At 45.8% G+C, this 24,826-nt stretch overlaps 1 protein-coding gene across 1 annotated transcript in view; it reads left to right on the top strand.

The window, feature by feature from the left end:
* The window catches only part of LOC114644873 (testicular haploid expressed gene protein-like), a 57,828-nt gene that overhangs the window by 27,583 nt on the left and 5,419 nt on the right, over positions 1 to 24,826 (top strand). The window contains exons 5-8 of the mRNA XM_051929937.1: positions 7,510 to 7,647; positions 9,515 to 9,656; positions 14,272 to 14,403; positions 19,463 to 19,638. Of these exons, the coding sequence (XP_051785897.1) occupies positions 7,510 to 7,647; positions 9,515 to 9,656; positions 14,272 to 14,403; positions 19,463 to 19,638 (588 nt within the window). The remainder of the gene's footprint in view (positions 1 to 7,509; positions 7,648 to 9,514; positions 9,657 to 14,271; positions 14,404 to 19,462; positions 19,639 to 24,826) is intronic.

Here is a 24,826-nt window from a genome sequence, read left to right as displayed (position 1 = left end):
GGATGTTTCAGCCAATTCACAACACAGCGAGGCCGTGATGATATCTCGCACTGCCACCTGGTGGAATCTTCCTGATTTACGTAAAGTACGTGCAGAAATATAAACAGTACACCACTTGCGTGGCAGGAGTGTCTGCTGGAGCACATGTGAAATATATAAACTCAGCCTTAGGTTGACATTCTAGCCACTGTTACAAAAAAAAAGCCTCACCCTGTCCCCGTGTGCTGCTGAGGTGTCACCCGCCACACTTGGGTCCCAATCCAGGTGGTTCATCGCGTGGTGGGTGCGACAAGACGCTCTCAGCGTGTGCCCCCATCCCAGCCTTGCTTTAATAAAACCACTCTTGTCAAATGTGAAGTCTCATGACCACAAGAGGGCAGCGTTGATTACTTCATTCCAACATGTTATTAAACAAATGATTCCGAAGAGCAACACATCCCAACTGATTAAACCCTCGGCCAGGAGTTATTTATACTTCTTTGTACTTCATTTTATCGCAGGCCTGTGGTATACGACTTATGCCAAAGCTAAAATTGTACTTAAGTGCAGTGGGCTCATTCTCTAAAAATGCCTTTGGCAGCTGCAGAGACAAGGTCAACGTGAGGATGATAAGCACAATGTCTCTGTCTGCAGTACAGTGGAACTCTGGCATTGCTTTACCCTGCCATAGGCACCGGACTTTACATCACATCACCTGAGGAAGTCACTTGACATGCCTGTAAAAATGACCTGTGAACAGTTTTAATGTTTCCTGGTGACTTAAGAGAGAGAGAGAGGGTTTGGGACCACTGATAACAGTCGCACCCACCACCTCAGGACCCGAGTGCAGCTGTGCAATGGGTGACGCCTCAGCACCAAACTCGTTCGAATGGAATGGAACAATGAGAGGTTTTTTCACAGTGGCTGGAGTGCCAATCCTGCCACCAACCCCCAAGTTTCCCCTGTAAATTGGGGGACCTGCTTGAAGGGTTGGATTCAAGTTAACGTCACACCCAGGACAGAGCAATTGCAGGTTAAGGGCCTTGCTGAAGGGCCCAATGGAGTTGAGTCACTTCTTGTGTTTACAGGATTTGAACCGACAACCTTCCGATTACCAGTGCAGATCCGTACCCTCAGAGCTACCACTCTGTCTTCTGGAAAGGGTCTCATATAAATATCCAATAGAAACAATAATAATCTATATATATAAAATCCCTGTGTGCGTCCAGGTGTCCGTGTGTGGGTGTCTTCCGATGAAGTGTGCATGCTCAGGGCACGGTGCGATGAGCGATATTACTGTCAGAGAAAGTTAGAGGCGTTTTACGGAAATACAAACCAGTATTACTGGGAGAGGAAATTAAAGGTACACAATACAGTGACGCATATTATAGCCACATACAAGCCAGTATTACTGTCAGAGGAGATTAAAGGCATATTACCGACGCGCACGCCTGTATTACCGCCAGAGAAAATTAAAGGTATATCCATCCATCCATCCATTTTCCAACCCGCTGAATCCGAACAGGGTCACGGGGGTCTGCTGGAGCCAATCCCAGCCAACACAGGGCACAAGGCAGGAACCAATCCCGGGCAGGGTGCCAACCCACCGCAGGACACACACAAACACACCCACACCCCAAGCACACACTAGGGCCAATTTAGAATCGCCAATCCACCTAACCTGCATGTCTTTGGACTGTGGGAGGAAACCGGAGCGCCCGGAGGAAACCCACGCAGACACGGGGAGAACATGCAAACTCCACGCAGGGAGGACCCGGGAATCGAACCCAGGTCCCCAGATCTCCCAACTGCGAGGCAGCAGCACTACCCACTGCGCCACCGTGCCGCCCCTAAAGGTATATTAATAATAATAATAATAATAATACATTTTGTTTATATAGTGCCTTTCCCATGCTTAAGGCACTTACAGAATATAATAAAGAACGGCAGCGTATACAGTATATAGCATTGTACAAACCAGATAAATAAATAAAGAAGATTAAGACAGTAAATTCTGAAAAAAAACAGACAACATAATTAATTGATGGTCTCGCACACACATACAGGTTACATGAGCATCTTGACAGAGAAGTAAACTGAGAGAAGAGTAATAAAGTCACGTAGAGCTAAAAGCCAAACTGAACAGATGAGTTTTGAGTTGTTTTTTAAAAGAATTCGTGGAGTCAGCTGACCTGATTAATTTCGGTAGGTCATTCCAGAGTCTGGGCGCTATACAGCTGAAGGCCCTGCTGTCACCCATGGAGTGTAGATTAGTGAGGGGCACAACAAGATTGCCAGAATCAGAGGACCTTAGTGGGCGGGCAGGCACATAGTGATGGAGAAGGTCACTGATGTAGTTTGGCGCGAGGTTATTTAAGGCTTTGTAGGTTATTAGTAGGATTTTATATTCGATTCTGTAGGACACAGGGAGCCAGTGAAGATGGAGCAGGATGGGTGTGATGTGCTCGCTGCTGCTGGTTCGAATAAGGACTCTTGCAGCTGAGTTTTGAATAAGCTGGAGCTGTGATATAAGATTAGAAGGGGCACCTGCCAGTAGGGAATTACAATAATCAATGCGGGATGTGATAAAAGCATGGACAAGTTTCTCAGCGTTAGAAAAGGAGAGGAAGGAGCAAACACGGGATATGTTATGGAGGTGAAAGTAAGAAAGTTTCTTAATGTGATTTATGTGGGCAGAATAAGTGAGGGAGGAATCAGAAATGACACCAAGATTTTAAACAGTAGAGGCAGGTCTGATGAGATCACTGCCAAGATGGACTGGGAAGGAGCTCATTTTATTAAGTTGCATTTTAGTCCCACTTTGCAGGAGTTCAGTTTTATTGCAATTTAATTTTAAAGAGTTCTGCTCCATCCAGGTTTTAATTTCACTAAGACAGGTTGTGAGCTGAGAAAGCTCTGATGAAGTTCCGCTTTTAACATTGAAATAGAGTTCAGTATCGTCTGTATAAAAATGATAACCCAGTCCATAACTACAGATAATATGGCCAAGGGGAAGCATGAAAATACAGAAAAGCAGAGGACCGAGGACAGAGCCTTGAGGAACTCCTTGTGTGACTGGCGCTGAGTTGGATCTGCTGTTGCCAAGACTAACAAACTCTTGCCTATCAGTCAGATAGGACTTGAACCACTGGAGGGCAGTGCCAGAGATACCCAGCATGTTCTCCATTCTGGACAATAGGATGTCATGTCTGACCTGAGTGTCAAATGCTGCACTGAGGTCTAACAGAATTAATATGCTAGTTTGTCCAGAGTCTGCTGCCATAAGCAAATCATTGGTTACCCGTAGCAGAGCAGTTTCACAGCTGTGCTGTGCCCTGAAACAGACTGAAAGGGTTCCATCAAATTATTAGAGGTTAGGTAATTGGTGAGTTGGGAAGCTACACCATGCTCAAGAACTTTTAACAGGAAAAGTAAGTGGGAAATAGGCCGGAAATTACGGACGTACAAGACGGTATCCTTCAATAAGGGCGCGCACAAAAAGGCGAGCCTCAAAAGGACAGCCTCAATTGGGCGCAGTGAATAAAGGTGCGCGTAAATAAACATCTGCACTTTTGTTGCTCTTCACATATTCCAGGGCCATTTGAAATAAATTATCTACAAACGCCTTTATTCGCCGCGCTCAATTGAGGTCGCCCTTTTGAAGCTCGCCTTTTTGTGCGTGCCCTTATTGAACAGAGCCGTACAAGACAGTATTACTGTCACAGTAAATTAAAGACACACAATACACGGCGGCAGCCCACGAAGAACGGTCAGCTCAGCAAGTAAACATCAACAAAAGAAAGGCTGAAAGACAAAGAAAAATACGACCAACAAACAGAATGAGGGCAAAGTCCCTTGCCATTTAATATAGACTGTTCCTACTAATGTTTATGCACTACTGTTCTAGCGCCCGTTATTGTAACGGGCTTAATGACTAGTAATAATAATAATCCATCTATTTCTGTTTTGTCATGTAGGGTCCTATCAGGTCAGGTTAGATCAGGATGGGGAGCCTGCACTGGCACAGCGCGTTGCTGCACCCACCACACAATGAAACAGCTCGGGATCCTGGTTGGCAACCCCCCAGGCAGACATGCAGTCCAGTCCCACACTCGGGAAATGACCCTCTATCTGCCACAGCCAGGTGTTACATGGGCAACCCCTTGGCCTGGTCCAGCCACTCGGGTCCTCAACAGTGAGGATCTTACGAGCCCTCTGGGAAACGCGCCACATGGCCGTAGTGCCGTAACTGACTCTCCCTCACAATGCAGGTAATGTGCCTCATTCAGGACTCTGTGAGCAACACAAACTCAAACCAACAGTACCCAAGGATTTCCCGGAGAGACACAATACTGAAGGAGTCCGGTCTTCCTCTCAGGTCACTGGATAGTGTCCATGTCTCGCAACCATATAGCAAGAAAGGATGCACCAGGACTCCGAAGACTTGGACCTTCGTCCCTTTGCAGAGATATCAGGACCACCACACACCCCTTTTCAGCGACCTCATGACCCTCCATGCTGTCTCAATCCGTCTAATGACTTCATAGGAAGAGTCACCAGAGACATGAATGTCACTGACAAGGTAAGTAAACCTCTCAATGAGGTCAACACTTTCTCCGCAGACAGACACACTGCTGATGGCCGTGCCCATGAGGTCATTAAAGGACTGGATGTTGGTTATTATCAGGACCCTCGCAAGCCCAGACACTCAGACTCCTTGCTCAGTCTCTCGACCCGCAATCAGAGCCTCCATTGACTCCATGAAGATCACAGCATCGTCAGCAAAGTCAAGATCAGTGAATCTCTCTTCACCAACAGATGCCCCACAGCCACTGGACTCCATGACCCTGCCAGCATTGAACAGAGTAGGAGCAGAACAGACCACTGACGAACCCCAGAATCAACTGGGAAAACTGCAGAGGTCCTGCCTCCACTCTGCACAGCACTCCCAGTACCAGTGTACAGGCCAGCCATGATATCCAGCAACCTCAAGGGGATATCATATATCATATCATATATCATGTAGATATATATATACAGTGCATCCGGAAAGTATTCCCAGCGCATCACTTTATCCACATTTTGTTATGTTACAGCCTTATTCCAAAATGGATTAAATTAATTTTTTTCCTCAGAATTCTACACACAACACCCCATAATGACAACGTGAAAAAAGTTTACGTGAGGTTTTTGCAAATTTATTAAAAATAAAAAAACTGAGAAATCACATGTACATAAGTATTCACAGCCTTTGCCGTGAAGCTCAAAATTGAGCTCAGGTGCCTCCTGTTTCCCCTGATCATCCTTGAGATGTTTCTGCAGCTTCATTGGAGTCCACCTGTGGTAAATTCAGTTGACTGGACATGATTTGGAAAGGCACACACCTGTCTATAGAAGGTCCGACAGTTGACAGTTCATGTCAGAGCACAAACGAAGTATGAAGTCAAAGGAATTGTCTGTAGACCTCGGAGACAGGATTGTCTTGAGGCACAAATCTGGGGAAGGTTACAGAAAAATTTCTGCTGCTTTGAAGGTCCCAATGAGTACAGTGGCCTCCATCATCTGTAAGTGGAAGAAGTTCAAAACCACCAGGACTCTTCCTAGAGCTGGCCGGCCATCTAAACTGAGCGATGGGGGGAGAAAGGCCTTAGTCAGGGAGGTGACCAGGAACCTGATGGTCACTCTGTCAGACCTCCAGAGGTCCTCTGCGGAGAGAGGAGAATCTTCCAGAAGGACAACCATCTCTTCAGCAATCCACCAATCAGGCCTGTATGGTAGAGTGGCCAGACGGAAGCCACTCCTTAGTAAAAGGCACATGGCAGCCCGCCTGGAGTTTGCCAAAAGGCACATGAAGGACTCTCAGACCATGAGAAAGAAAACTCTCTGGTCTAATGAGACAAAGATTGAACTCTTTGGTGTGAATGCCAGGCGTCACGTTTGGAGGAAACCTGGCACCATCCCTAGAGTGAAGCGTGGTGGTGGCAGCATCATGCTGTGGGGATGTTTTTCAGCAGCAGGGACTGGGAGACTAGTCGGGATAAAGGGAAAGATGACTGCAGCAATGTACAGAGACATCCTGGATGAAAACCTGCTCCAGAGCGCTCTTGACCTCAGACTGGGGCGACGGTTCATCTTTCAGCAGGACAATGACCCTAAGCACACAGCCAAGATATCAAAGGAGTGGCTTCAGGACAACTCTGTGAATGTCTTTGAGTGGCCCAGCCAGAGCCCAGACTTGAATCTGATTGAACATCTCTGGAGAGATCTTAAAATGGCTGTGCACCGACGCGTCCCATCCAACCTGATGGAGCTTGAGAGGTGCTGCAAAGAGGAATGGGCGAAACTGGCCAAGGATAGGTGTGCCAAGCTTGTGGCATCATATTCAACAAGACTTGAGGCTGGAATTGCTGCCAAAGGGGCATCGACAAAGTATTGAGCAAAGGCTGTGAATACTTATGGACATGGGATTTCTCAGTTTTTTTATTTTTAATAAATTTGCAAAAATCTCAAGTAAACGTTTTTCACGTTGTCATTATGGGGTGTTGTGTGCAGAATTCTGAGGAAAAAAATGAATTGAATCCATTTTGGAATAAGGCTGTAACATAACAAAACGTGGAAAAAGTGATGCGCTGTGAATACTTTCCGGATGCACTGTATATATATATATATCATGGATATCATGGCCAGGATCTGTTCGAATTAAGTTACAACATTAAATAATGTATTATCGATAATATTAATAAAGTAATAACAATAAGTAGTAAATAAGTATAATAAGTATAAGTGAATATTGACAACCACACAACCTGATAAATGCTGATGTGTAGTTTCAGGCGGCACATGGACTTGTTAGTTACTTTAAATGTTAAGGCATTATTTTCTAGCTTTCTTCAATATTGGCCGCATGCCTGTCTCAAAATGGCTGCTGAGCTGTGTTTCTCAGTGTGGCCTTCTTTTCTGTCCATGGTGTGTGAGATGCTCCTTCATCATGATGGGGTCAGAGAGAGAGTGGGAGGGGCAAAGCAACCAAACTTATAGATTCTTTGTCCAAATCCTTACACCAATAGAGCATCATGCTACAGAATGGTCTCTGATTCACACCAATCCCAAACAGCCATACTTCAGACCAATGTGGGCACAAAATACCTTTAAATTCACTTTAAATAAATCGAAAAAGATTTTTTTTTATAAAGATAGCAATAACATCTTCTCAGATGGAAATCCAATATAGAACTAACTCAAACATGGCCGACCTTACAGTCATATGGGATCCAGGCAGGAAGGGGGCGGGGCAATGAGGGCCAAACAATGGAAGTGATGTCAGTGGTGGAATGGCTGTCAATCATCCGTTCTGCACAGGGAATGAGAGAGAAGGCATTAGTGCAAAGCGCCAACCCCTGCTTTGGTAGGTTAACTGCCATCAGTAGAAGCCCTGCAGTCAGCACGTGCGTGTCAAATTCCAGCTTCTAATCCATTTATGTCGCTCCACTTCTTCATTAACAGAGACTGTGCCGCTTTCGGTCTTTATAGGGAAAGTTTCATCTTCAGCTGTGGCCGTGAGTCCTCGATTGGAAGAATTCAACTGGCTGCCTTACATGGATCACCGAGCGAGAGGCTGGAGCAGTTAGCCAGACCAAAAAGGCTCTCTATGGAATTTGAAGAACCCAGGTAGCACTCCATTCACTGCTTTTCTCTTTCTCTTTAATTTAAAAATGTTTATTTTGATGGAATATATCATTTTTGTTGAATGTTATAGAATTCAATTCTGACATTTATTTTTCATTTAACTGTTTACTTTAGTGAGAAGTCAAGCAAAATGACCCCTTTTATGGGCTAACTGAATAGATTACAATATGCAGGCTTCCTTGCCTGAAGAAGGGTCTGAGTTGCCTCAAAAGATAGATAGATAGATAGATAGATAGATAGATAGATAGATAGAATTCACATTCTCCAGCAGCAGCATACTGATACAATAAATAATATTAAATTAAAGAATGATAACAATGCAGGTGAAAAACAGACAATAACTTTGTATAATGTTAAATGCTAACGTTTACCCCCCCGGGTGGAATTGAAGAGTCACATAGTTTGGGGGAGGAACGATCTCCTCAGTCTGTCAGTGGAGCAGGACGGTGACAGCAGTCTGTCGCTGAAGCTGCTCCTCTGTCTGGAGATGATCCTGTTCAGTGGATGCAGTGGATTCTCCATAATTGATAGGAGCCTGCTCAGTGCCCGTCGCTCTGCCACAGATGTTAAACTGTCCAGCTCCATGCCAACAATAGGGCCTGCCTTCCTCAGCAGTTTGTCCAGGCATGAGGCGTCTTTCCTCTTAATGCTGCCTCCCCAGCGCTCGCCACAACCGTCTGATAGAACATCTGCAGCATCTTATTGCAGATGTTGAAGGACGCCAGCCTTCTAAGGAAGTATAGTCGGCTCTGTCCTTTCTTACACAGAGCATCAGTATTGGCAGTCCAGTCTAATTTATCATCCAGCTGCACTCCCAGGTATTTATAGGTCTGCACCATCTGCACACAGTCACCTTTGATGATCACAGGGTCTATGAGGGGTCTGGCCCTCCTAAAATCCACCACCAGCTCCTTGGTTTTGCTGGTGTTCAGGTGTAGGTGGTTTGAGTCGCACCATTTAACAAAGTCATTGATTAGGTCCCTATACTCATCCTCCAGCCCATTCCTGATGCAGCCCACGATAGCAGTGTCGTCAGTGAACTTTTGCATGTGGCAGGACTTCGAGTTGTATTGGAAGTCTGATGTATATAGGCTGAACAGGACCGGAGAAAGTACAGTCCCCTGCGGCGCTCCTGTGTTGCTGACCACAATGTCAGGCGTGCAGTTCCCAAGACACACATACTGAGGTCTGTCTTTAAGATAGTCCACGATCCATGCCACTAGATATGAATCTAATCCCATCTCTGTCAGCTTGTCCCTGAGGAGCAGAGGTTGGATTGTGTTGAAGGTGCTAGAGAAGTCTAGAAACATAATTCTTACAGCACCACTGCCTCTGTCCAAGTGAGAGAGGGATCGATGTAGCATATAGATGATGGCATCCTCCGCTCCCACCTTCTCCTGATATGCAAACTGCAGAGGGTCAAGGGCGTGTTGAACCTGTGGCCTAAGGTGGTGAAGCAGCAGCCTCTCCATGGTCTTCATCACATGTGATGTCAGAGCAACAGGCCGAAAGTCATTCAGCTCACTAGGACGTGATACCTTTGGGACCGGGGTGATACAAGATGTTTTCCAAAGCCTCGGGACTCTCCCCTGTTCCAGGCTCAGGTTGAAGATGTGCTGTAGAGGACCCCCCAGCTCCGATGCACAGACCTTCAGCAGCTGGCTATGTAGAGTTAATTTATTTTGTTTGGTGCCTACTTAACTTACTACTGATGTCCTCTACATTTAAAAACAATGACTGTCTCATCTTGAGTCAGTATAAAGGCCAGACTGATGGAGTAACCAATTGACAGCCTACTGCAGGTATGGTCCACTCTAACGTAACTTGACTTTGTGCACTTTGATTGCAGGCCTTCTTATGTCCATGGATGCGGATGCAGCACACCCATAAACCAAGTCAATCGAGAGGCACTCGCCTGTCACCCTTCAGTACGTGTGCAGTCTCTCGCCTACCCGAAGAAAATTCATCCAGACTACAGGATTGATCGTGAGGTAATAATAATAAATAATAATCAGTTGCATTTTATAGAGCACCTTTCACAAGCCCAAGGTTGCTTTACATATAGATGGGGAGGAAAAATAAAAGATCAAACAGAAGACAAACGTTTGTTGAAGAGGAAAGTTTTTAGTTAAGATTTAAAGGTGGAGAAAAAAGAGCAAACTCAGAGACACTTGAGGAAGAAAGTTCCAGAGTTGAGGGGCCATAAAGGGCCAGGGTGGAGAGTCCGGCGCATGGGACTTTAAGAAGATTATCCACGTGAGGACTTGAGAGAGCAACAAGGAGTGTATAGAGCTGAGTGAGGTATAGAGGGTCAAAGGTTATGTAGGGCTTTGAAGGGGAGAAGCTGAATCTTGAATTTAGTCCTTGATGGAACCGGTAACCAGTGAAGTTGGGAGAGAACAGGGGAGATATGAGCAGAAACGCTTTGTGTGGCTGCGAAGTTCTAAATGTACTGTAGCTTCTGTAAAGATTTTGCTGGGAGACCGATGAAGAGGGAATTATGGTAGGTTGACAGATGAGATTAAACAGGAGTCCCCGTGGATTGTTATGTTTGCTGATGACATTGTGATCTGTAGAGAGAGTAGGGAGAAGGTTGAGGTGACCCTGGAGAGGTAGAGATATGCTCTAGAGAGGAGAGGAATGACCAGTAGGACCACCAAGACAGAATACATGTGTGTAAATGAGAGGGAGGTCAGTGGAATGGTGAGGATGAAGGGAGTAGAGTTGGCAAAGGTGTTTGAGTTTAAACACTTGGGATCAACAGTACAGAGTAACGGGGACTGTGGAAGAGAAGTGAAAAAGAGAATGCAGGCAGGGTGGAGAAGAATGTCAGAAGTAATTTGTGACAGACGGGTATCAGCTGGAGTGAAAGGGAAGGTGTACAGGACGGCAGTGAGACCAGCTATGTTATATGGGTTGGAGATGGTGGCACAGGAGACAGAGCTGGAGGTGGCAGAGCTAAAGATGCTAAGATTTGCATTGGGTGTGACGAGGATGGACAGGATTAGAAATGAGAACATTAGAGGGTTGGCTCAAGTTGGACAGTTGGGAGACAAAATCAGAGAGGCGAGATTGCGTTGGTTTGGACATGTGCAGAGGAGAGATGCTGGGTATATTGGGAGAAGGATGATAAGGATAGAGCTGCCAAGCAAGAGAAAAACAGGAAGGCCTAAGAGATGGATGTGGTGAGAGAGGACATGCAGGTGATGGGTGTAACAGAACAAGATGCAGAGGACAGAAAGATATGGAAAAAGATGATTTGCTGTGGCGAACCCCTAATGGGGAGCAGTCAAAAGAAGAAGAAGAATATGAGACATTATGAAACAATGAACCAGAGTTTGAGCATCATTAAAGGACAAAAATGGATGGAGTCAAGCAATGTTGCAGAGATGCCAGAATGACATTGTGGACAGAGACCTAATGTGTAGCTCAAAGTTAAGTTATGAATCAAACAAAACACCAAGGTTTCTGACAACAGGAGCAGGTTTGACAAGCGTACCATCAATAGAAACAGAGAAGGTGGATGCCTTAGAGAGTAGGGAGTTTGGGCCTACTGGTAACACTTCAGTTTTATTGGCATTAAGTCTGAGAAAATTATTTTCCATCCATAGTTTAAGATCGGTGATGCAGTCCGTGAGTGTGCTGGGAGGCGAGTCTCTAGGGGAGTCTGTAATAAGATATAACTGTATATCGTCTGCATAACAGTGGAAGTTAAGGCCATGTCTGAAAGTAATCTGACCCAAAGGATGGATATAAAGTAGAAAGAGTGACGGCCCAAGGACTGAACCCTGAGGGGCACCACGTGACACAGGTGAGGTGAAGGATTTATATCGGCCGAGTGTGACAAGCTGTTGCCTATTAGAAAGATAAGATGTGAGCCATTGAAGGGCTAAGCCAGAGATTCCTACAGCAGGCAGACATGAGAGGAGGATTTCTTGATTAACAACGTCAAATGCTGCACTTAAGTGAAGAAGGAGGAGATCATTAAGTGAATCGCAATCTGCAGACCGATAAAAATCATTGACTACACAGAGAAGAGCTGTCTCAGTGCTGTGCTGTGTACGAAAGCCAGACTGAAAAGGCTCATAGAGTGTATTGTGTGGGGAACAGCCCGGACACAGACAGACGGACATCGTTTTGTCACCCAACACATGTTTATTTACACTATTTACATTCATCTTAGTGCACAATACCCAGTGCCACAGCACCAATCACCCCTTAAGTCCTGGCCACAACACAATGCCTTCTCCGAGTCTCTGGTCTGCCTCCACTCCTCTTCATCAAGCTTCGTCCTCTTCCACCTGACTCTTGCCCCTGACTGGAGGGAGACGGCCCCTTTGATACACCCCGGATGGACTCCAGGTGCATCCTAAGGGCTTCTGTAGCCACACCCCTGTGTGGCGGAAGCTCTTTCGGTGTATCCGGAAATCCTCCAGGTGTCTCTAGCTTCGGGACTGTAGGAAGGCAGCACCTTTTATTCCCGGCTGGATGTGCTCCAGGTGGCTGGTGACGACCTTCTGGCAGCACTTCCTGGTGTGGCGGAAGTGCTGTCCTTTGCACCGGAAGCACTCCGGGCGTCCCTGGCAGGTTCATCCACCATCTTGCCTGGTGTGGCGGAAGTGACAGTTCTCCAGGTCCTACAAGGCTTAAGTCGCCCCCTGGCGGAGGCCACGGGTCCCAACGAGTTGGAAAGTCTCTCCCCCTCTCCCGTGGTCCTTTCCTAGTCCAGGGCGGTTGCCCCCTCATGACCCGGAAGACATAAAGGTCACCTTCCAGTCCCTTTAGGCGTCCCGGCCGGGTCAGAACCTCAGCCGTCTGTGACAGTGTAAAGAATTCAATAACCTGCCATAAGTAACAGGGACTACTAAGGAGATTTTCAGTGATTTAGAAAAATTGTAGAGAGGGAAAATGCCGCGTAGATTAAATAGGCTGAAATGTAACACATCACCAGGATCTTTACATTTGAGTGCTTAAGGAAGTTACTGAGTGCAGATAGAAACCCTTGAATCACAGTTTTTGATCTCTGAGCACCTGGGAAATTCCTAAAGACTTTAGAGTAGCAAATATTATCCTGTTGTATTAAACAGTGTGACCAGGGTGATCCAGATCATTATAGATTGATGCTCATCACAGGTAAACAAACGGAAGGAATTTTTGAGGATCAGATTTTGCAACACGTAGTATTAAATTTTGGAAATCTACTTTCCAAGTGTTTTAATTGACACTCTGCCGAGAATGCCAACTATTCCTGCACAACCAGAAGAAGTCCTTTAGTTGTTTCTCCATTTCAACTACCATGGATTAGAGCTTCATCTAGATGTATGTGCTGTCCAATGCCTGCTTGTCTGTGTGGTTTCATCTTGGTTGTCTTCATCTGGTGAAAACGCTAAGTCTTCAAGCTGCACTGGGAACCTGGTAGGACAAAACTTTACCTTTCCTTCAGAGGGCTGATTATAGAACTTTTCATTCCACACTCCACCATCATCTGCTTTTTGCTGTACTGGACTGTGTAGGAATTTATTGTTAGTATTAAGTGTTTATTGATTAGTATATGTTGTTTACTTCAGTTTCATGTATGCAGTGTATGTAAATAATTATCACCGTTGTGGAACGGTGAGGGGTTTTGCGTACACGTTATCATGTAGTATTGTTTAATTCATTGAGCCACTTATTAGTGTCTCCGTATATGAGTGTGTGTATTCCAGGTCAAGGCTGGGTCCGGGTCACACCGTTCGTGGGGTCCACATAATAAAATAAACAAATCACCATCTTTGGACGATGTGAATGTTCCTCGCCTCCGCTACAAGCACAACAGTAAATGAAAAGTCTTAATGCCAGTTTTAGGACAAACTGAAATTGAACCATTTCTTGAATCGAGTGATAATGAAGACAATGTGAATTGGTCATCAGATGATGACACGGACAAAGAAAATGACACCTTTTCAATTGTTTCCAACCTGCCAAGTTTCAATGATGTCATACTGCTACTGACAATCCCGCACCTCTGTGTTGCCCATTTACGGCTAACCCCAGTCTAAAGATGCCTGTTGATCACGATTATCTGGTCTATTTACGATTTGTCGATGATAGTCTGGTAGAGAAAATAGTCGTTCAAAAGAACCGCTATGCCAAGCAGTGTTGGGAAAGTCATGTCAAAACATTTGCAGTCACTGGCAGCCTGCTGCTTCACATGACATGGGTGTTTCCTGATACTGCAGGGTATAGTGGATATAACAGTATAGAGAGAGTACTCAGTCCACAATGGACAGACAGACAGGCAGGCAAACACTTGTTGTTTTATATATTTGGGTATATTTTCCTGTACTTTTAGCTGGAACAAAAGGTGTTGTAATATGCACTTGGTAACAGATGGCATCAAGGACAATGAATTTGTTGTGTATTGATTCATTAAAACTAATATTTAGACTCACTGAGTTAAAAAGTGACAGGACCGTTTTATTGTCAGTATTATTCCCACTAGTAATAATATTGATAAAAATTCTGTTTCTAGTATTGAAAGACACCTTAGTGATTTTTTGTCCAATGTAAGTTATTACATCCACACACCATGTACAACACTTGCAATGAACAGTCTTTCTTTTCTAGGTGGAAACCTACATCACTCCAGCAGCAAGAAGAGCAAGAGGTTCTCCAAGACTGGAACAGCTCGCCTGCCCCCGAACAAGAGATAATATGCTGTTCTTCTCACTGGGACGACCCGAGGAAGTGATAAGGCCGGTACGGGATGACCTCAGGCTTATAATTCTGTCAAACACATTCTGCTAGTGAAGGATACCTGCTTAAATGTTTTACTCCTGTTACAGCGGCAATCTGCTAAAGATTTTAGAGTAAACAGGGAGATAGACAATTAAACAGCAAAAGGTAAAAACTGGGAGAGCAAAAAGAATGAACGTCAAAGCCAAAACGAGAGAGAGAGAGAAAAATCGAGATCAAAAATTTTCAAGAGCAAAGGTCAAATTGTCAAAAAGATAGATAGATAGATAGATAGATAGATAGATAGATAGATAGATAGATAGATAGATAGATAGATAGATATGAAAGGCACTATATAATAGATAGATAGATAGATAGATAGATAGATAGATAGATAGATAGATAGATAGATAGATAGATATGAAAGGCACTATATAATAGATAGATAGATAGATAGATAGATAGATAGATAGATAGATAGATAGATAGATAGATAGATAGATAGATATGAAAGGCACTATATAATAGATAGATAGATAGATAGATAGATAGATATGAAAGGCACTATAGATAGATAGATAGATAGATAGATAGATAGATAGATAGATAGATATGAAAGGCACTATATAACAGATAGATAGATAGTGTGATAAGCTGCCCGGACACAGACAGACGGACACCATATTCAAGTCCACCACACGTTTATTGTACATTATAAATACAGTTCAATAAGTGCACAAACCCAGTGCCAAAGCACCAATCTCCCCAAAATCCAGGCTCTCACTCAGTCTCTGCCTGCTCGTCAGGCCGACTCCTCTCTCCTGCCTCGCAACCTTGTCCACTCCTCACCCGACTCCAGTCCTTCTCTGCAGGGAGGCGGCCCCTTTTATAAGTGCCCGGATGGGCTCCAGGTGATCCCCGACACTCCCTAGACACTCCCTTGTGTGGCGGAAGTGCCGGCTGTGTTCCCGGAAGCCCTCCGGGTGTTCCCAAACTTCTTCCCCCCAGTACTTCCTGGTGTGGCGGAAGTGTTGGGGTTCCGGGTCCTTCAGGCATGGGGGCGCCCCCTGGCGGAGACCACGGGCCCCTACAGGGTTGGGCTTCCAAGCCCTGCACCCGTGGCCCTCAAAGGAACCAGGGCGGCCGCCCCCTCGTGGTCCGGAGGAGGTATGAGCCCTCCTCCTGTCCTCCTGGGCGTCCCGGCTGGGCACCACCCCCAGCCGCGTGCCACAGTACCCCACCGCAAGCTGAGACCCCTGGGCCCAGCGGCCAATCCCGTGAGGGCAGGTTTTCCTCGGCGGGAAGCCGACACACTTCGTTCCAGGGCCCGGTCCTATAAAAAAGAAGACAGAACAAGGGGCGGAGACGCTGCCCTGACGCCGCCACTCGGCGTCTCTCTGACGTCTATACGGGCAACGCTCCCCCTTTTGACCGGCACCCCGGTGCTTGTCAGCTCGGCCCCCCTTTCGTGGCACCCTTGCCCCTCGTGGTGGGACACCGGACGGGAGCGCACGCGCGCCCGTCTCCTCAGCCTTCCGTGGGTTTACCCTCTGCAGCCGCAGAGGGTGGCCCTTCTCCAAACGTGAGCATCCTGCCTCACGTTTGCCCTTATCGGAGGAACCGGCCTTCTTCCCTCGGCTCCCCCTTTTACTCTTGGACGCGGTGACGGACTGAGTCTCCTTATAGCGTAAAAAGAGACCCTGTCGCGTCTGCGTCCTTTTAACTCGCCTCAAGGCTGCGGCAGGCTTAGGAGGGAGGGCGCTAGGACCCAGGGCACTTAACAGCCCACGTCCTGCTAGTCCCCTCACTGATTCTCCCCTCACCAAGCACGCAGCACTCACCGCCACATCTCCTGTAGGAGATCCCCCTTTTGGACTCTGATCACAGGGTTCACAGATCCTGTCGGTGGGACCTCCAACATGCTGTACGGGATCGATGAAACTTACCGGTCCCGCTGTACCTCTCCGGCCGAAGGTTTGCTCGCCGCGCCGTTTCGTCCGCTCTTCCAGCGCCTCCTCTGACGCGACTGGCTTCCCCTCCAGCATCTGCTCCCCAGCACGGAGGGCACCTAGCATTTGTGGATGCGACTCCACAGAACACTGATCAACCGCCAGCGCCTGTAGAGCCGCAGACATGGACGAAAGTACAGCCAGCAGTGAGCTTTCCTTATTGTCAGCTACAGCTGCTGGCTGCTCTTTAAGGCTCTTTGAAGAATGCACGCACCCAGCTGCACATTCTCCCTTATCGGAGGAACTGGCTTCCTCAAGCCGCTTCCTCCATTTACTGTGGGACGCCGCGTCAGTTCGGATCTGCCCATTGTTCTGTCTTCTTTTTTATAGGACCGGGCCCTGGAACGAAGTGTGTCGGCTTCCCGCCGAGGAAAACCTGCCCTCACGGGATTGGCCGCTGGGCCCAGGGGTCTCAGCTTGCGGTGGGGTACTGTGGCACGCGGCTGGGGGTGGTGCCCAGCCGGGACGCCCAGGAGGACAGGAGGAGGGCTCATACCTCCTCCGGACCACGAGGGGGCGGCCGCCCTGGTTCCTTTGAGGGCCACGGGTGCAGGGCTTGGAAGCCCAACCCTGTAGGGGCCCGTGGTCTCCGCCAGGGGGGCGCCCCCATGCCTGAAGGACCCGGAACCCCAACACTTCCGCCACACCAGGAAGTACTGGGGGGAAGAAGTTTGGGAACACCCGGAGGGCTTCCGGGAACACAGCCGGCACTTCCGCCACACAAGGGAGTGTCTAGGGAGTGTCGGGGATCACCTGGAGCCCATCCGGGCACTTATAAAAGGGGCCGCCTCCCTGCAGAGAAGGACTGGAGTCGGGTGAGGAGTGGACAAGGTTGCGAGGCAGGAGAGAGGAGTCGGCCTGACGAGCAGGCAGAGACTGAGTGAGAGCCTGGACTTTTTGGGGAGATTGGTGCTTTGGCACTGGGTTTGTGCACTTATTGAACTGTGTATATGATGTACAATAAACGTGTGGTGGACTTGAATATGGTGTCCGTCTGTCTGTGTCCGGGCAGCTTATCACAGTGGCGTAGTCGGCAGGATGGTCTGCCTGGTTCAAGGCAGGAACCTGTAGAGAAAAAATGTACTGTGATAAGCTGCCCGGACACAGACAGACGGACACCATATTCAAGTCCACCACACGTTTATTGTACATTATAAATACAGTTCAATAAGTGCACAAACCCAGTGCCAAAGCACCAATCTCCCCAAAATCCAGGCTCTCACTCAGTCTCTGCCTGCTCGTCAGGCCGACTCCTCTCTCCTGCCTCGCAACCTTGTCCACTCCTCACCCGACTCCAGTCCTTCTCTGCAGGGAGGCGGCCCCTTTTATAAGTGCCCGGATGGGCTCCAGGTGATCCCCGACACTCCCTAGACACTCCCTTGTGTGGCGGAAGTGCCGGCTGTGTTCCCGGAAGCCCTCCGGGTGTTCCCAAACTTCTTCCCCCCAGTACTTCCTGGTGTGGCGGAAGTGTTGGGGTTCCGGGTCCTTCAGGCATGGGGGCGCCCCCTGGCGGAGACCACGGGCCCCTACAGGGTTGGGCTTCCAAGCCCTGCACCCGTGGCCCTCAAAGGAACCAGGGCGGCCGCCCCCTCGTGGTCCGGAGGAGGTATGAGCCCTCCTCCTGTCCTCCTGGGCGTCCCGGCTGGGCACCACCCCCAGCCGCGTGCCACAATAGATAGATAGATAGATAGATAGATAGATAGATAGATAGATAGATAGATAGATAGATAGATAGATATGAAAGACACTATATAATATATTGATAGATAGATAGATAGATAGATAGATAGATAGATAGATAGATAGATAGATAGATAGATAGATAGATAGATAGATATGAAAGGCACTATATAACAGATAGATAGATAGATATGAAAGGCACTATATAATAGATAGATAGATAAATAGATAGATATGAAAGGCACTATATAATAGATAGATAGATAGATAGATAGATAGATAGATAGATAGATAGATAGATAGATAGATAGATAGATAGATAGATAGATAGATAGAAGAATTTAACAAAAGATTGCTAACAAAAAGGTTTTGCTGTCTACAGCTTGTAGTAATGATCTCGTTTTTTATGTGTAATTTGGCTCAAAATATAGTTTGGAGTTTGTTGTTTTTATGTAAACTTAATAAGTTTTATTTTGTTACTGTTCCATTTGTTTTCTTATACATTGCAGAGTATTTGGCCTAGTTTTTTCCATGCTTAGTTCAATGTTTGTTTGAAGGGCTCTACTTAGGAAAGTTTGATTGCCAATGTGGTCACTGTGGAGCTGAAAATTTTAACGGTAAAAACAAAAGAATTTGTTGTTAATGCACAAACGTTCAGCTTGCTCTGTATGAACCATCTTTATTTAGGGTTGTTGGTCCGCATTTCCCAGTATGTGATGCACTGCCCAGTGTGCCGACCAAGATGGATCCTGCTTACTTACCTGACCCAGAAGCCAAAATAAGGTGATCACCAATGGTGGAGACTCAATTTTCTTTCTTCTTTGCCAGGAGGCAGACATGGAAGGTCATGGAGGGTGCACCACAGATGGCATCCTAGCAGCATCTAATGGATGTGCCGGCTGGGGAATCAACCCAGCCGAGGTGGTTGGCTGTTCCTTTCCCATTTTGGGAAGCCAGATACACTGGATAGTGGCAGACTGTCTGAAGTGCGCAGATTGTTCCCCCATATGTTGGGTGGCATTAATCCCTTCTGGAGGACCCTGGTATGGAAGTTTGCAGAGCAGTATGGGAGTTGTGGTCCAATATGTGTCACATGATCACACACAGTACATTAATGTTCATAAAAGGAGAGGATCCATGTAAACCTCTGGCCTTTTGGAACAAAACTGTTATGTTTCTTCCAGGGAGTTATCCCTGACTTCTGTTTATGTTACATTTTATGTCTTTTTGTAATCATTTTTATTAATAGTCTTCTATTAATATTTTATTATGTTTCTATGTGTGTAAAACAATGTTCTCTTATGTGTTATGTTATATTCCCTTATGTCCCATGTTCTATCTATTCTTTTTTCAACTGTTTTTTTAACTGTCAATGTCCATTTATTTTCTTCCAGGTTTCAAGTGCAGCCTGCAATTCGACAGCTAACCCTAGGACCCAGGAGCTTGCTAAACACAAAATAGTGTCAAAGAGATACCTTCCGGCACGGGACAGTGCTTGGCTAGTGTCTCCAGGGGCGAGGAGTGCTGCTGCATCACCCCGAACTCTGGAACTCTGCAAGCCGATATCACGGTGAGCCTGACCCATGGGAACGGAGCTGCATTTGTGAGCTCCATACTTTTGCTTTCCTTTCTAAATGAGCTACTGTAAATTCTTACTGTCCTCCCTTCAGACCTGATCATTCTTGAGAGTTTCAATAAAATGAGAACTAACAATTAATATGTACAGTAGCAAAAGAGGCAGATCAAATTATATTTACTTTATATAGTACCGTAAACTGAGCTCATCACCATACTCTCTTTTAGAAACAAAAAAAAGATAGATAGATAGATAGATAGATAGATAGATAGATAGATAGATAGATAGATAGAGTGCATCCAGAAAGTATTCACAGCACATCACTTTTTCCACATTTTGTTATGTTACAGCCTTATTCCAAAATGGATTAAATTCATTTTTTTCCTCAGAATTCTACACACAACACCCCATAATGACAATGTGAAAAAAGTTTACTTGAGGTTTTTGCAAATTACAGATACACCATCTGCAGCAAGATGTTCTTGCAGGTCTTTGGAGGTGATCTGTGGGTTGTCTGTCACCATTCTCACAATCCTGCTCATATGCTGCTCCTGTATTTTTCTTGGCCTGCCAGACCTGCTGGTTTAACAGCAACTGTGCCTGTGGCCTTCCATTTCCTGATTCCATTCCTTACAGTTACAGAAACTGACAGTTTAAACCTCTGAGATGGCTTTTTGTAGCCTTCCCCTAAACCAGGAGACTGAACAATCTTTGTTTTCAGATCTTTGGAGAGTTGCTTTGAGGATCCCATGCTGTCCCTCTTCAGAGGAGAGTCAAAGGGAAGGAAGCACAACTTGTAATTGACCACCTTAAATACCTTTATATCTCATGATGGACACACCTGTCTATGAAGTTCAAGGCTTAATGAGCTCATCACACCAAGTAATCAGCATTGAGCAGTGACAGGCATTCAAATCAGCACAATGACAAGGGGACCCACATTTGTGCACAGCCAGTTTGTCACATTTGATTTAATTTCATACAACTAAATACTGCGTCACTAAAAATCTTTGTTCGGAAAACACCGCAGTACTCAGATGTTCCTAGGAAATGAAAGACAGACCACTGTTATCTATTTTGTTGAAAGGAGAGTCAATTATTATGCAGGCTGAGAGGGGGTCCCAAACTTTTTCATATGACTTTATCTAAGCTTAAAACGTTTCTCAAAACTGGACTTTCAGTCAAAACAGGAAGTGATAAATAGCAGAAGACCAATGCCGGAGCTAAATAAAATTTGTTTTTCTTGTTATCCTTTTGTTGAACTATTTGTATTAAAATTGATTAAGGCATCAGAATGAAAAGCTTTTAAAAACAACTAAATATTTCAATTAAGGTCAAAATCGAATTTTTTTTGTACACCCCTCTATACTTTCATTTGTATTGTTTGAGTGTGAATTGTGGAATGGCAACAGCAAATTTAGAACATGGATTGGCGATTCTAAATTGGCCCGGGTGTGTTTGTGTGTGTCCTGCGGTGGGTTGGCACCCTGCCCAGGATTGGTTCCTGCCTTGTGCCCTGTGTTGGTTGGGATTGGCTCCAGCAGACCCCCGTGACCCTGTGTTTGGATTCAGCGGGTTGGAAAATGGATGGATGGAAATTTAGAACACATGGAGGGTGAGGAGCAAATGTGCTCCCTCCGCTCTCTCTCAGCGTTATAAATGTAACGTTCTTTCTTAGCCACATATACAGTTAGGTCCATAAATATTTGGACAGAGACAACTTTTTCCTAATTTTGGTTCTGTACATTACCACAATGAATTTTAAATGAAACAACTCCGATGCAGTTGAAGTGCAGACTTTCAGCTTTAATTCAGTGGGGTGAACAAAACGATTGCATAAAAATGTGAGGCAACTAAAGCATTTTGTTAATACAATCCCTTCATTTCAGGGGCTCAAAAGTAATTGGACAATTGACTCAAAGGCTATTTCCTGGGCAGCTGTGGGCAAGTCCGTCGTTATGTCCTTATCAATTAAGCAGATAAAAGCCCTGGAGTTGATTTGAGGTGTGGTGCTTGCATGTGGAAGATTTTGCTGTGAACAGACAACATGCGGTCAAAGGAGCTGTCCATGCAGGTGCAAGAAGCCATCCTTAAGCTGCGAAAACAGAAAAAACCCATCTGAGAAATTGCTCCAATATTACGAGTGGCAAAACTACAGTTTGGTACACCCTGAAAAAGAAAGCAAGCACTGGTGAACTCAGCAACGCAAAAAGACCTGGACGTCCACAGAAGACAACAGTGGTGGATGATCGCAGAATCATTTCCATGGTGAAGAGAAACCCCTTCACAACAGCCAACCAAGTGAACAACACTCTCCAGGGGGTCAGCGTATCGATATCCAAGTCTACCATAAAGAGAAGACTTCATGAATGTAAATACAGAGGGTGCGCTGCAAGGTGCAAGCCACTCATAAGCCTCAAGAATAGAAAGGCTAGATTGGACTTTGCTAAAGAACATCTAAAAAAGCCAGCACAGTTCTGGAAAAATATTCTTTGGACAGATGAGACCAAGATCAACCTCTACCAGAATGATGGCAAGAAAAAAGTATGGAGAAGGCGTGGAACAGCTCATTATCCAAAGCATAACACATCATCTGTAAAACACGGTGGAGGGTGGCAGTGTGATGGCTTGGGCGTGCATGGCTGCCAGTGGCACTGGGACACTAGTGTTTATTGATGATGTGACACAGGACAGAAGCAGCCGAATGAATTCTGAGGTGTTCAGAGACATACTGTCTGCTCAAATCCAGCTAAATACAGCAGTCACATTGATTCATGATACAGATGGACAATGACCCAAAACATACAGCCAAAGCAACCCAGGAGTTTATTAAAGCAAAGAAGTGGACAATTCTTGAATGGCCAAGTCAGTCACCTGATCTTAACCCAACTGAGCAGGCATTTCACTTGTTGAAGACTAAACTTCAGACAGAAAGGCCCACAAACAAACAGCAACTGAAAGCCGCTGCAGTAAAGGCCTGGCAGAGCATTAAAAAGGAGGAAGCCCAGCATCTGGTGATGTTCAGGAGTTCAAGACTTCAGGCTATCATTGTCAGCAAAGGGTTTTCAACCAAGTATTAGAAATGAACATTTGATTTCCAGTTATTTAATTTGTCCAATTACTTTTGAGCCCCTGAAATGAAGGGATTGTGTTAATAAATGCTTTAGTTGCCTCACATTTTTATGCAATCGTTTTGTTCACCCCACTGAATTAAAGCTGAAAGTCTGCACTTCAACTGCATCTGAGTTGTTTCATTTAAAATTTATTGTGGTAATGTACAGAATCAAAATTAGAAGAAAGTTGTCTCTGTCCAAATATTTATGGACCTAACTGTACCTATCTGTGTGTAAAGAATGCCAGTGAGATGTGAAACATAACCAGCAGTCAATGTGCTTACTGGCTGCCAATTGGTTAGTGAATAAGCGACTCTTTTAGGTTCATATATTTGAAAATCTGACTCTGAAGGAGTCACCAGCCATGAACCTCACCGCACGTCACTGGGCCTGACCAAGATGGACCCTGCTCACTTACCTGACCCAGAAGCCTAAATAAGGTGATGATCAAAGGTGGAGCCTCAGTTTTCCCCCTTCTTTGCCAGGAGGCAGACATGGAGGGTGCACCACAGATGGCATCCTAGCAGCATCTAATGGGTGTGCTGGCTGGGGAAGCAACTCAACCGAGGTGGTTGGCTGTCCCTTTTCTGTTTTGGGTGGCTAGATACAGTGGATAGTAGCAGACTGCCTGCAGTGGGCAGATTGTTCCCCCCATACACTGGGTGACATTATCCCTTCTGGTGTTTCCTGGTATGGAAGCTTGTAGGGCAGTATGGGAGTTCTAGTCCAGTACGGGTGTCCTGTCCGGTTTTGTGTTGGCCTGCTGCGTGATCAGGGTGGTCTCGCCTGCTTACAAGAGGCAATACATCGAGCACCAGAAGTAGTCCTGGGTTGGGAGTAAAAAGAGGGAGGGAGCCATCCACTTGTCCCAGTGAGTTGGAGTTGGGAGCGGAGAATGGCAACACTCATCTGGGAGGACTGGAGGAGTGAATAGTAGAAGGAGAACAAACTAAAGCATTTCTTTGTGCTGAGAAGTTGGAAAGGAAGTCTCTGGAAAGGAACTTTGTTGAAAGAAAACATTAATTGTGAACATGGGACTTGTCTGTGCAATCGTGTCTGGGGTTTGGGGCTCAGTGTTGCACCCTAGAGCCCAAAACTACTTCAAAAAAAAAAACTTGAGACTCAGTAAGTACAGATGGCATTAAATCAAAGCATAAATTAAGAAGCTGAATGTGGCTCAGCTGATAGTTGGTGCTGCTTTATACTGTAGATCCAACATCCCAGGTTCAAATCCTGCACCTGTTTAGTGTCAGCTCACATGTTTCCTCCAGCTGCTTATATCTGTTTGTACTCTTGGGAGACCAAAAGGGAGACTATTGTCTAGAGGACTTGATGTTGAGCACTCAGATCAACATCCATCAGGTGGCTCTTCAGAGATGGCTACAACTGTAATCCCCACTTAGTCCTTGCTGAATGCTCGCGACCACCTGCTGCTGTCCATCATATCTCTCCCAGTATCCCTCCAGTCCCCATTTCTCTCACTTTGTTCCTGCATCTGCTAGGTTCAGCTGGGAGGGCCTCGTGAGAAAGGCAGATAGTTAATTCAAATGCCTTCCAACTGCTGGCTGATAAACTCCATTCATCAAGGCAGGGAGTCACATGTGTGTAAGGAATGTTCGGGTGTGAAGCCAGTTTTTAAGACCCTTCTCTGTTGGCTACCCCTTACACACTGATGAGTTTGTATTTTTCTTTGGAATCTTGCTGTTATTGTCCTGAAGCTTTTATTCGTCTCCCAGGTGTCTCATGTCTCATGAATGTCAGCACCAGGTCACAAATTCCCAAAATTTGGTTTGGATCAATTTACACGTGGAAAGGAATGCAGCAGAAAATTGAACTTCCAGAAGAGTGCACAGAACAGATTATTATTTTCATACAGCCCCGTTGCCTTCAGAGTCGAGAAGCTCTTGTCTGAAGTTGTTGTAATTGGGAGTCGGTGTGTAGAATACTTTTTTAAGTGTCCATTTCAAGGACATTTATAAGATTTAAACCTACTGTAAAAAATAAACAGACAATAAACAGGACTGAGGCACCAGCAGCTACTCCATTTAATGAAAAACCAGGGGCTGGGA

The sequence above is a fragment of the Erpetoichthys calabaricus genome, chromosome 7 (genome assembly GCF_900747795.2).
Source record: "Erpetoichthys calabaricus chromosome 7, fErpCal1.3, whole genome shotgun sequence".
Taxonomy (NCBI): Eukaryota; Metazoa; Chordata; class Cladistia; order Polypteriformes; family Polypteridae; genus Erpetoichthys; species Erpetoichthys calabaricus.
The sequence above is the reverse complement of the archived record's forward strand: the minus strand, read 5'-3'. Positions and strand labels throughout refer to the sequence as shown.